The sequence below is a fragment of the Lygodium microphyllum genome, chromosome 3 (assembly GCF_053477565.2).
Source record: "Lygodium microphyllum isolate KBCC chromosome 3, Lygodium_microphyllum_v1.1.10, whole genome shotgun sequence".
Lineage (NCBI taxonomy): Eukaryota > Viridiplantae > Streptophyta > Polypodiopsida > Schizaeales > Lygodiaceae > Lygodium > Lygodium microphyllum.
Genome location: NC_141137.1, coordinates 164,964,281 through 164,977,483, shown reverse-complemented (window position 1 = coordinate 164,977,483; position 13,203 = coordinate 164,964,281). Strand labels below are relative to the sequence as shown.

General features: G+C 44.4%; 1 protein-coding gene across 1 annotated transcript; it reads left to right on the top strand.

Moving 5' to 3' along the window:
- The first annotated feature begins 8,702 nt into the window (after positions 1-8,702).
- On the top strand, positions 8,703-12,731 carry LOC148039126 (uncharacterized). The gene is made up of 3 exons (XM_087675534.1): positions 8,703-10,119; positions 10,471-11,118; positions 11,271-12,731. The coding sequence occupies exons 1-3, from the start codon at positions 9,385-9,387 to the stop codon at positions 12,561-12,563; spliced, it is 2,676 nt and encodes an 891-aa protein (XP_087531660.1). The 5' UTR covers positions 8,703-9,384; the 3' UTR covers positions 12,564-12,731.
- Positions 12,732-13,203: the final 472 nt, after the last annotated feature.

Sequence of the window (13,203 nt, the reverse complement as noted above, 5' to 3'; positions counted from 1 at the left end):
AAGTACCACTTGTATCCCGAGTCGACCGCGGGCTCACTATACCAATATCTCTATAGCATCCCCCTGATCCTAAAGCACTCCCTTCATCTAGCTTAAGTCTAGAGCATCGTCCTCATTTGCTCGAAACTGAAGCATCTGATCGTGCTAAAGTAGATCTAATAGAGCGGCCCGACGATGTCCAAGACAGTTCCTGGTCCGCCATGTCTCTGAATCTCGCCATCTGATCTAGAGACATGCGCGTGAAGATATCTTGCAACTCCTCGTTGCTCATCCCTCGACTCATCCTGATGATCTAAGTATCCACAAAGGTCACATATACAGACAAAAAATGATGTCAGCATAATCAATTTAAATCATACAAAGCACGATAATATAAATCTTAAAAAATGATCTTACTTAAAATGCATATCTTATGTATCCTTATAAGCGATTGGTCAACGAATTGAGTAAGTGGATGCTCCAAGTACAAAGTATCCTATGGTCCCATGTCAATCTCTTGACACAACTCGGCATAAACTGGAAGGTTGATAAACATGTCACCACAAAATGATGAGTCCACCTCGTTCTCAAAGAATTCTTGGACTCCTATATTTCCACCATTGTTACTCGATGCTGGCTCCTCTACATGCTCCAAGCTTTCGATGGCCTCCACCCCTTGCAATATCAACCCCTCTATTTGCAGAATATCCTCATCTATGCTCGGAACATCGCTTTGATCATATATCCTCGCACTTCGGGGAGCTGAAGGTATAACATACCACCATCGAGGTTGTCGGGGGTTTGGATAGAAGATTACCTATTCACAAACACGTACAAGAGAGATTTAACTATTATGACATATACCACGTCGTAATACAATTAACAAAAAAATGAGTTCATGCACCTGTTCACAATGGACCGGCAACACAAAGGTGTCGCAAAAATCTATCTATTTTTTTCGGTATCTATTTCGAGAAATCCAGATGGACCTCATCGAACTGTTGCTCCAGTTCCTTCAAGTACCACTTTGAACCACTGAACATTGAATAGTATCATGGAGAAGCTACGATAATCCACTGTAACAATACTTTGCAAGTTTCCAAAATACTCCAACTCATCTATAACTGTGTTTGGATCCGTTGCTCATCGTCGACTCTCTTGCTCGAACCTTTCCATGATACCACAGTCTGTTGTGGAGCGCATTCTGTCAATACACTATATGCGAAAGTGCCATCCATGCGACCACGCTGCACTATATATTTTGTAATGTACATTGAAACACTCAATTAGTTGTCACATATAAAATATAGATACAACAAACCCTAAATACGTCATCACTTTTGGACTACATCCCCTCGAGAATTCTCACTCCTCGGTTGAGACCTTCGCCCCTTTGCGAGACACTGCGGTCAAAGCTCCATGCAACCATCGCGTTGACATAAACCACGGCATCTCCTCCATACCCTCGGGATATTGAATGGGTCAATGGTGCATACTATGTCGAAATTCAGATCGCGCTTCCTCTCGATCTTGCCTAGCTTGCTGGTACCTGGCGAGCCACGTCTCCATAGAGGCATGGTACAACATACAAAAGCGATTCACTTTCTCCTCCATTGCAGCATCCATTATTTTTTCTACCCCATTTCCAACCACCACATCTCCGGTCAGTCTATCATCATCCTTCAACGACCATAGCATACTGTTGTCTGGATCCACCGTTGGTAGCCATTGTGAAATATGCACTAGTGCCTCAGACACCAACCAATTTGGAAGCATTTGTGATAATAACCTACATATATTTTTAAAAGTGAGTTAAAAAACCACCAACATGTATTTCTGTCTGATTTCAAAGTAGAATTAACAATTAATATTATGATTCATATATAAGCCAAACTGAATTGATACCTACTTCAATAACGCATCCAAACTGACATTACTCCATCCATAAATTGTTTGCAAGTTAAGTATCTCGAGGGACGCACGAAGAACGGAGTACGTACAATCTTCATACAACGGAGTAGATGATGCTACATATAGTGGATCATCTGGCTTCGTAGAGTGACCTTCTCCCTGAACCGGTTGCAAAAATAGATGGTGTACCATGTTGTCCAAAATCTCATACTCTACGACCTGATGGGGCATTTCATGAGGGCTACTATCATGGTCGTCAGTCTCTACTCTTCTTGAAGACTCTGCCTCCTTGCGTCGACGTTTTGCAGCCTCACAACGCCCGGGAGGAAGCATCTGAGGATGTGGCACCGCATCCTGCTCAACCACAAAAGGGAGTTTCATGTACGTTGATATATAATTCCTGTAACATAAACATGCAATCTTAGTGGTAAAAAAAACTATGAATACCGGTGATTTTTCTCGGTCCCATTCTCCATACAAGCTGAGCTGTGACATTGCAATTCGACGTGCTCGAAAAATACACCCTCGACAACGATCACACATGCATTTAATTTTTAGTCGTAGCCATGCATCTTGATTATGAAGACGTAATGTTTCATCCTCACTTGAGGATGTGCTCATTGACTCACCAGCTTGCACCACACTAGGTGATGACGACGTCGACATGATTAAACCTAATTCATGACAATATCAAAATATTTGTCATTCATATGTTTCCATAAGATCTTAATTTTAAATACACAAAAATCATCATAAATACATTAAAACTTATGATAAGAATTCACTATCAAAACTTATCTTAAAAATAAAAAATTATGATAAATCCCAAATGCGCATCTATATCTGCGTTTAACTACGCGTCTATATTCGCATCTATACTCGCGTCTACCTGAACAATAGACGCACATATACACGCGAAAATAGATGCACACGTCAAAATTCAAACCATACTTAAATCATTTATTTTCAAACTGCGCCTTGCCTTTCCTATGTTTTTTGCGGTTCTGAAGCTTGAGTTTAGCTGACATGCAGTCTCTTCATGCCTCACTTAGTCTCTTCATGTCTCACCTCCTCATGGCTCACCTCTTCTTTCATTTCAAACACACAAGAAGGGAAAAAGGAAAGCCAAGGAGAGAAAGAAAGAGAGAACAAGAAAGAGGAGAACAAGAAGAAGCAGCAAGCAAGCAAACAAGCATCAAGGGAGGGTAACTTACCAAGGAGAGGAAGAAGGAGAAGGAGAAGCGCCACCACCCGCCACACCAAACGTCCAAGGTGAGTCTCTCTCTCTCTCTCTCTTTGTTTCTCTCTTGCTCTCTCTGCTCTGTCCGTGTATTTAGGATTTGTGATTCCATTATATATTGCATTTTGTAAATCGTCAATGGCGATCGTCGGCCTAAAATCGGCCGACCAAGCATGTCTGCTAGCGCGTCTACATCTCAGTGTAGACGCAGACATAGACGCGAAAAAATGTTTCCTCTCAGAGCGTCTGAGGGCGCATCTTAGAGCGTGTGTGCTGGCCTGGGAGGCGCGTCTGGCAGCGCATCTGTGCTGCATGTTAGATGCGCAGATAGACGCGCTGGACAGAAGGTTCACTCTGGAGCGCGTCTGAGAGCGCGTCTAACCTGCAATGTAGACGCGGGGATACACGTGCCAGGTCTCCCAGTTCTAATATTAAACAATATATTTTTGCAATGATGAATGTAACCAATCCCATGTTTGTGTTTATCAGTTTTCTTGTTTAAGAGAAGCATTAGCACTTAAGTGTTATGCTCAATGTCTAAAGAAAGCTCTTTGAAAATGTAGGTAATATATGATTTTTTGTATGCAAATAAATTTATCTTTTTCCTGTGTTTTTTTTGCAGATGTCATATCTTGGTTCATCTAGCAATGACCCAGATGTGGATCGCATGAATGATACATTGGCCTCCTTTGGCAAGGGGGTCAATGCATTTTTTGGAGGTTTTCCTAGTAGGGATAACTTCATGGGAGAGATGACTAGACACCTTGGCCACTCTCCCACAGTGGACGAGGTGTTCAGTGTCATGTCTGGGACGCCTCTGGCATCTTTGCCTGACACTACTTCCCAGACTCCACATGCAGGTACTCCATATGCAGGTACTCCATTTGCAGGTACTCCACGTGCATCAGCTGAAGCACAAGCATCTGCAGAAGCACGTGCATCTGCAGAAGCTCATGCGTCCAACGAGGCAGAGGGTAGTCGACAAAGAGGGAGGAGGGAGAGTCAAGGGGGAGGACGAGGGTTGTGTGGGGGTTGCCTAGGAGGTGGCGAGCGATCATCCTCACCAGTAGATCATGTAGAGGAGGTTGTACGCCAGTACTATAGAGTTACAGATGCTGGTGGCATCTTTCATGATGATGAGGGAAGGGATGTAATGGCGTACATGAGGAGCGTTGTGCATGCGACGTATAAAGATTGTTTCATTGCCTTCAAAAATCAGAAAAGCGGCTTGTGGCAGGAGGTGTTGAGGGCAGTCCATAGGAGGTACCCAAATCCTGAGGGTCAGCGATTCTCGGATGATTGGGGACGTACAAAAGTGAGGGATATGCTTCACAACAAAAGATCCCACCTCATGACACGGGCCAGGGACTCAATGCGGAGGCTGGAGGAGGGGCGTGTAGCCTACAACCAACCACCTATGTGCCACCGCGTAGAGTGGAAGAAAGCCAAGAAGAAAGCAGCTGAGAAAGTGAAGAGTCGCCAGCACGCAGAGGCGCGACGGATACAGATGGAAACAATGGGATCGTCGCATTACGGATCGGGTGGCAGAGAGTCGTGGGAGGCAGAGTTTGTAAGTATATTTTGATTTCTAGTTTTTTAAAATTTATATTTCTTTCAATTCTTTATATATTTTAGTCTAATATATTGTGACGTCTAATTGTTTGTATATCTCTAAATATTTTGCAGACTACGTTGGTAGGACACCTACCCCTAGAGAGGTAGGTTACCATCGAGGCCATAACCATGCAGCGACATGGCTTTACTTTTATGAGGAGGGTCTCATCACTAAGGACCAATACAATCGGGCCATGAGGATTCCACAGCCAGAGAAGGCATGTTTTTCTTACTTTCCTATTAAAAGTATAACTAATTATAACTTTTTCTCCACCTTGTCTATGTAAGCAACCTTGATCTTTTGTGTGTGTAGGCGAACCCGGATGTGGAGCATAGCGAGGAGGGGGATAGCGACGCTAGTAGCCATGGTGGTACTAGCGAGAATGTTTCCTCTTCAGATTCGTAGAGGAGCACCATACCTCCTCATGAGGCCTTCTTTTCTTGTATATGTATGATATCTCTTTTAGCCTACTGCTTACGGCTACGCTTTAGGTCGCAAGCACTCAAAACTTTCCTTGTAAATGCGTTGATATATAATGAATATATGGACTTTTACTTTCAATTCTCGTGCCCGTAAGATGCATTGTCTTTTTCCCAAATACATAATCTGATGTATGGGGGGGAGGGGGGGGGGGGAAAGAACCAAAGAGCACATGCTCTCTGGTTTTTTTTTTCCAGTTCTGTTTTGCGCGTCTATCAGTGCGTCTAAATTGTAGATAATTCGCGTTTATTCGCGCGTCTATAATGTAGACTACACGCGCTTATACACCGCTTCATAATTCAAATTAAAAAAAGAAATTAAATATCTTTTTTTTAAATACATTTTTTGTTTTTCGTTCGTGTCTATCAGTGCTTGTAAAAGCGCGTCTACCAGCGTGTCTATATGCGCGTGTATATGTGCGTCTATTGCGCATCTATTTGTGCGTGTAAATTCGTTGATACATGCGATTATAGACGTGGAATGATAGACGCGCAAATAGACGGGCGGATAGGAGCGCCCGTAAGTTTTTCTTTGTATTCAAAAATCGCATCTAAATGTGTGTCTATGAGGCCTTTTTGTTGTAGTGCACCACCACGATCACAACCACAACTACGACTACGACCACGACCATGACCACGACCCACGACTCACAACCACGACAATGACCACTACCATTACCACTATAATAAAAACAAGAAAAGAAGAAAAAACTACTACTACTACCACTACTACGACAACAACAACAACAGCAACAACAAACAAGGAAACCGCCACTACTACTATAACCATGACTACGGCGACTATGACTACAACTACGACTACAACTACGACCACGACCACAACTATGTCTACGACCACGACTACCACTACCACTACCACTATAATAAACAAGAAAATAAAAAAAAACAACAACAACAACACCAACTACTACTACTACTACTACTACAATAACAATAAACAAGAAAAGAAGAAAAAACTACTACTACTACTACCACAACAACAACAAAAAACAAGAAAACTAAACAACAAGAAACAAGAAAAGAAAAAACACTACTACTACTACAAACAAGAAAATAACAACCTCTCCCTCCCTCTCTCATTTCCTCTCCCTCCCTCACCCTCACCCTCTCTTTCTCTCTTTCCCTATTATGTTTAATGTTTTTTCTCTTATCTCCTCTCCCTCTTTCATTTCCTTTCCCTCTCTTTCTCTCTTTCCCTATCATGTTTAATGTTTTTTCCTTCTCTTTCCTCTCCCTCTCTCATTTCCTCTCCCTCTCTTTCTCTCTTTCCCTATTATGTTTAATGTTTCCCTCGCTTTCCTCTCCCGCTCCCTCTCTCATTTCCTCTCCCTCCCACTTTCTCTCCCTCTCTTTCTCTCTTTCCCTAAACCGGTTTGATGTTTTTTTCTCTCTCCTCTCTCTCTCTCATTTCCTTTTCTCTCTTCCTCTCCCTCTCTCATTTCCTTTCCCACCCTCTCTCTCTCCCTCTCTTTCTCTCTTTCCCTATTATGTTTAATGTTTTTTCCCTCTCTCTCTCTTTCCTCTCCCTCTCTCTCTCTTTCTTCTCCCTCCCTCACCCTCTCCCTCTCTTTCTCTCTCATTTCCTCTCCCTCTCTCAATACACATGAATTTTAACAAAAACAAGTAAAAGAGAAAGAGAAAACACAAAAACAAAGCAAGAAACAACAATGCACTCACCGTAAAGGCTCGAAGAAGGGTTCGACGGCTCCTCTTCGCCCTCCGTACACTTCCTCCTCTTATTCGCGAACGGCGGGGGCGATGGTGAGAATCTTTTCTTCTCCCTCTTTCTCTCTTTCTCTCTCTCTCCCTCTCAAATGCAAGATGTTCGCTCTCTCTTTCACTCTCCCTTTCGCTCTCTCTTTCGTGTATGTGCGCAAAATAACGCGCTCGAGTTTCGGCTCGCGTTCTTTTCGTCTGAGTACCGTCACTATTTGCATCGCTTTTTGCATCGTATTTGCAACGCAAAATAGCGACGCTATTTTGCGTCACAAAGCGTTGTCGCTATACCTCCATATCCTTGTAGTGATGTTTGCTTTGCATGCTTCTTTTCTTCTTCTCCTTCGCATGTATATATATACATCTCAACCTTCCTTTCTTTTGTTCTTTCTCTCTTCCTCTTGCATTCTCTCTCTTTATGTAGCAAAAATGTCGCACACTACTTTTGGCACTTTTTGTTCCACAATAAGCCATCATTAAGTACATCTTAAGCATATCACTCATGGAGCCGCTAAGGTTGTCAATAACTACGCTAGTCTAACCATAGATACAATTGTTAGTATTTGCATCATGATGGTACTGACGTTTTTAGCTACACATATAGCAACGGCGAAAGAAAACATTACTACCCTTCATTGCTCTATTCTCAATGCCAGAGAGAGAAAGTGTGTGTGTGTGTGAGTGAGACCAGCAGCGTTTAAGATGTATAAACATGAAAAAGGACTCCCAAATTGCATGTGCATTCATCTCATTCACACCCTGAATAATGTGGTCTTTGCCACACACCCATGTAGTCCTTGCCAATACCACCTTTGGCAAGAGGATCTGAGGATGGTATCGTTAGACGCTCTTATATTTACCTCGTGTGTTTGGTACCAGCATCATCATAGGCGTGAGAATCTAGTAAGTAATCTATCAAGTCCGGAAAACGTATGGAGACTGGTCACTGGAGTTGCTCTTTTTCACTTTGTCCAGGTCCCGGGAGCACCTAGCGAAGGATGACCTAGCGATTCCTTCCTCGGCCTCGGGGTAAAGTATAAGAAAGAAAGGTGGAGGATGGATCGCGGATCTACAGCCGCATGGGTGCCCTCTGGATTCGGGCGACGTCTAGTTTCTTGTGGTCTAATAAAATTCCGCAAGCACGGTAACTAACTGCAAGCAGTACCGGCTTTTTACCATTCTGGTTGGATTGGATCTACCCTTGCATGGAAAGGGGTATTTGGGGTATTTTAATTTTCAACTTTTGAATCTTGATGGATGGAATTAATATAAAGGTTATAGCAGGATGGATTGAAACGCCAACATGTGCCCTGGGTCAGATTCGGTAGTGGATCCAGATGCAAACAAAAAACACACACACAAAGACACAACACTGGGGCTGGCAGTGACAGGGCCCGCCTCCATTCCTCTCTCTCTCTCTCTCTCTCTCTCTCTCGCTTGCAGGCTTGCAGCAGTGAGCACGTAGCAGATGCTCTTGGCATTTTTGGTTTTATGTCTCATGAGCCGGCAGACCGAAAACAGTCACCTACTCTCTCTCTCTCTCTGGAGTCTGGACTCTGGCCCGAGAGACTGGCAATTTAATTAAAATACAATACCTTCCTGAAGCTGCATGCAGCGTACGTTGCATTATAGTATACTGCTACCTTTTCAGTCCTTCGTTTCTCGTCCTTTTCGTAGGAAAGATTTTACACTCGAGTCTCGACCCTCACCTCGTGCAGCCTCTGAGAAGGTGTTTAAAGCGTTCTCAACTTCTCTGTATTCCCAAAGATTCGACTCGCCCATCAGACTACATGTTTTTGCTTTCGTGATGGTTCCAGCTTTCGCACTAAGCTTCCCCATTATGATAATGCTATAGTTCCTCGAGAGAACCCACAAACGAAAGCCTTTGGCTAACCTGATCATATATAGGTATATATATCACGATAGCGCACAATATACAAAGATAAGACCCAAGAGTAAAGAAGAGAGAAGCTTGCTGGCTGTTGTCTGCATGCTTCTGCGCAACTTGCAAGGGAAAAACAAAACTGAGAGAGGCCAGTTGCAAGCTACTGCAAACCACTAACCAGGCCTTGGGATTTGGGAGTACTGGAATCTCTCTCGATCCGGCAGGCATAATATTGCAGTCGGCCCCTACCGCAGGCTCATCATTTTGATTCTCATCCTCTTCTTAATCCTCAGCTTAGTCCTCACCATATTGAGTATGGGCCTGCGCAGCCGTATCGACTGCAACAGTATGTCGCACATGATGGTGTTTCTTCTAACAGTTTTAGTAATACTACTTGCACTCAGTGTACTACCATGTGGCCATTATGGTTATCTTTACTGATCCACACCACTCGTAACATTGCAACTTCTTCAGTACCAGCAGTAAAGCTGCCACTCGTAATACTGCAACTGCATCTAGTACCAGCAATACAGCTGCAATGGCTGACACTGCATTCTGTGCTTATTCCCAATCTGACGACATGATCACTAATGCTCACGAGGGAACTGGAAACCTTCTGAAGCATCAGCTAACTGCTGCTGCAAGCGATGTCTCATTCAATCAATATTGCGCAGAAGGTCGATTGAGGTTTAAATGCAGCAGCTTTAATAATGCGAAGCCCTGGCAAGAAGGCTTCTGCAACGGTAGCTCTGACCACACCTGTAAGTACTACATAGATTTCTTCAACCCTGGCAACGAGCAGCACCAGCAGCAGTTAGACGGCGGCCATAGCTCGAGCTATAACTGCATGAACGACAGTTCACAGGAGCAGATCGTGAGCTCCGTGGACTGCACCTTGTCATTGGGATCGACGTTCCAGCAAGCTGCAGCGACAGCGGCATCGTCATCCTCCTCGTCATCAACGTCAAATTGTGGGAGCCTGCCGAAGGTCACATTGAACGGGATTAAGCCACAGCAAAGCACTGTACATGTAGTCGAACAGAACGCTCCAGCTGCTGCACTAGCGCCTACCAGACAATCTCGATCTGGCTCTCCGGCCTTCTTGCCCTCGATTCGGCCTAATTTAACAGCGTCAGGAGCTACTGTCGCGAACGACGTAGCTGTAGATAGAGGCAGCTATGGTGGCGGGTCCGATGAAGGCGCCCGTAGTACTGCGGCCTTACTGGAGTTTTGGAAGAGCCACCAGAGTCAAGGTGGTGGCTACAGTCAAGCGGTCTGTATATCCGACATGCTTTGTTGTTTAGTGATGTTTAATGTGATACTGTTATTATACGTTGGACATGGTGGTGGCTACAGTCAAGCGGTCTGTATATCCGACATGCTTTGTTGTTTAGTGATGTTTAATGTGATACTGTTATTATACGTTGGACATGCTTAGTTTAGTGCCTCTTAATACCTTAGCTTGAAGATGGTGATAGTCAAGTGACTCTTACTACTAAGTTTGAAGATAGTGATAGTGATGGTCATTGTGATAGTCATAATCATAGTCATAGTCATAATCACAGTGATAGTGATGTTTTGGGCATGCTGCTACATGAACCTGAATTTAGCGATGCATATGCAGGCGGCGGAGCATGAGCTGCGGCCGGGCGCTCCTCCAGTAGTAAGTCATGTTTTGAAGCTGCGAGATCGTTTCAGATCATTCAATCCGTGTGACATGATTAAGGATTCTGGATACAACCACTCGCAAGGCCAGCTGCTTGCTCAAGCAGCTACTCTTGACAGCCACCTGCTGTCCAAAATCCCTCATTACGGAGTATACTCGGGTAATATATTGTCTGCGGGCAGCCCCTACTGCTGCACTTACAGTCTCGACATGGCAGCGCAGCAGCCTGTGCACCAGACGGTCGATGATTCGGACCCAGCTGATTGCCTGAGAGTGTCCAATAATATCAATGCCATTGATGCAAGCGCGTCATTAGCAAGGTCGAGGTGCCGCAGGGTCGATCACTTGATCAGCCCAGCTAGCGGCAGTACATACCCCAGCTTTAATCAGGAGCTGTCATCTCCCTCTGGCGTCAGCACAATCAGCAGTGCGTCGAATCAAGAGCATCCCCTCATGAAAATGGTAAATGGCTCGTGTAATTTCAAGTGGATCAGCGGCACTGCAGGCATCGTGTCAGGATCACAGCACCGGAACGTGGCTAGGGTTTGTGCGCAGTGCAAGACTATGAAGACCCCGCTCTGGAGGAACGGCCCCCAGGGTCCCAAGGTACGTCGATTCGTGTACATATATATGCCCGCAAGGGAATCATCGTATCTCCAGTTCAATCAGTTAATCTATTTGTTTGAGTAATGCCTTAACATGTACATTTCGTGTCAGTAATTCCTCAACGTGACTATGCTTGATATGAATGGCTCCAGTCTCTGTGCAATGCTTGCGGCATACGGTACAAGAAGGAAGAGAAGCGCTCCACATCTTCTTTGATCGGTTCCAGCTGCAGGACGAATGTAGCTACTATGGCCAGTGCTCCCAGCACTTTTATCAGTGCACCCGCCAATGCTGATTACAATGGTTGGCCATGTGGAGGACTGGCTCCTCCATCGCCAGTGATTATGCCCAGCTCTAATATTAATCATAGCCGCAGCTGCCTGAATCTGTGCAGAAACAGTATTGCAAGCAGCACTGCGACTACTTATAACAGCCAGGAGGAGGAGGAGGAGGAGGAGGAAGAAGAGGAGGAGGGGGAGGAGCTGGTTATAGAGGATCAGAGTGGCGCCATGAAACTAGACCATAGAAAAAACCTACTTCCACCTCTACATCATCATCATCGTCACGATCAATCACAGTGCCTGATGAGCCAGGACGATCCGCAGCCGAATCTCTGTGGTTTCTACCCGACGGCTGAATTATCACATGCTGGGGACGCAGCGCGACTCGGATTAAAGAGGGTGAAACTTAATTCATCTACAGCCAGCGGCTGCAGCTCTCATCAAACTGATCGAGAACAGGAACTATTAGCTGAATTAGCAGCTGATCATCGTCGAGATTACCGCAATCTGCATGAAGAAGTCGATAATAATTACCTGACCTCGAATAATCCAGCGATTAATAAAGGGGATGATGCTCTATTACGTCATAGTGATCAGACTAATTATCGCCCCCGGACTACGGCTTCTTCTTCTTCCTCTTCTTCAAGCTTGCAATTAGTAGCTGCAGGCGGTGGGAATTACATACACAATTGCAGCACCGCCACTCTTATTCACAGCAAAGCTCGTGCTCCTGCTGCTTCTTATTATATCGATCATCATGACCTCTCTGTAAGTGGTGAACTGTCAAGGCCGGCAGCTCCATTTAACACAAAGTATCCTCCCGCCAACCTTAGATTAGATGGTATGTCCGGAGGAGCTGCAGCTAATATTTATGAAGAAGAGGTAGAGACAGGGCACATGCATAGCCTTAAGCCAGCCAGAAGGACAGCCCGTTCAGGACCGGCTAGAGATTTTCTAAGCAGCTGGCCGGAATCAGCAGACACCGGCAGCAGGACGTCGGCTGGTCATATAATCAGAGGTTCAACCTCCGAGTATCGTTATCAGGCACAGGAGCAGCAAAACCACGGAAGCAGCAGCAGCCATCGTAAGCTTCTGGGATCAGATCCTCAGCACGCGGCCTGGTACAAGCTTCAATATAATTCTGATACTTTGACTAGCTGGTAAAATACGTGTCCTTCTGTACATTTAACGTGCAAACAGCTGATCGACTGTTCATCCTTCCACCCTGATCATCACACAAATGCACAAGGAATATTACAGGGAATCAATTAATGATGGAATTCTTCCTTCTGTTTATCGTTTATCTTGCAGCTAGTTGGGTAGAACTTTAGACGACCCAATAACTCAATCCTTTGATTAAGAATAAATATTGCATTTGATTTGCCAAAACCTGCATTTTTCTCCTTTTACTAACTGAGCTTAATTCAACATTAGTGCGCTCACATCTGCGCACAAGCATCGCCATATCATGGTTTCCCATCATCTATTGTGCTCATTTTGATGGTTGATAAGGGAAAGAATTAAACCATTTAACAAATTTTTAAAAACTGGTAAAAGTGCATGCTAATGACTTTTCTATCTTGGTGATTTTCCTCTCAAGCTAGCATGCCCACACAAATGCGAGCCAATAGCTAAGGCAACTAGGCATTAGTAGTAATATATTCAATTTTGTTTAGGGAGAACGGATTGTTGTTGGTTTAGTACGTATAATGGGATTTAGGCAAAGTATCTAGCCTTTATTGGATGCCTAGGAGAGGCGTCTAGTATTTAAGTGACTCGTTAAGGGTTTCTTGGGTTGTCTTGG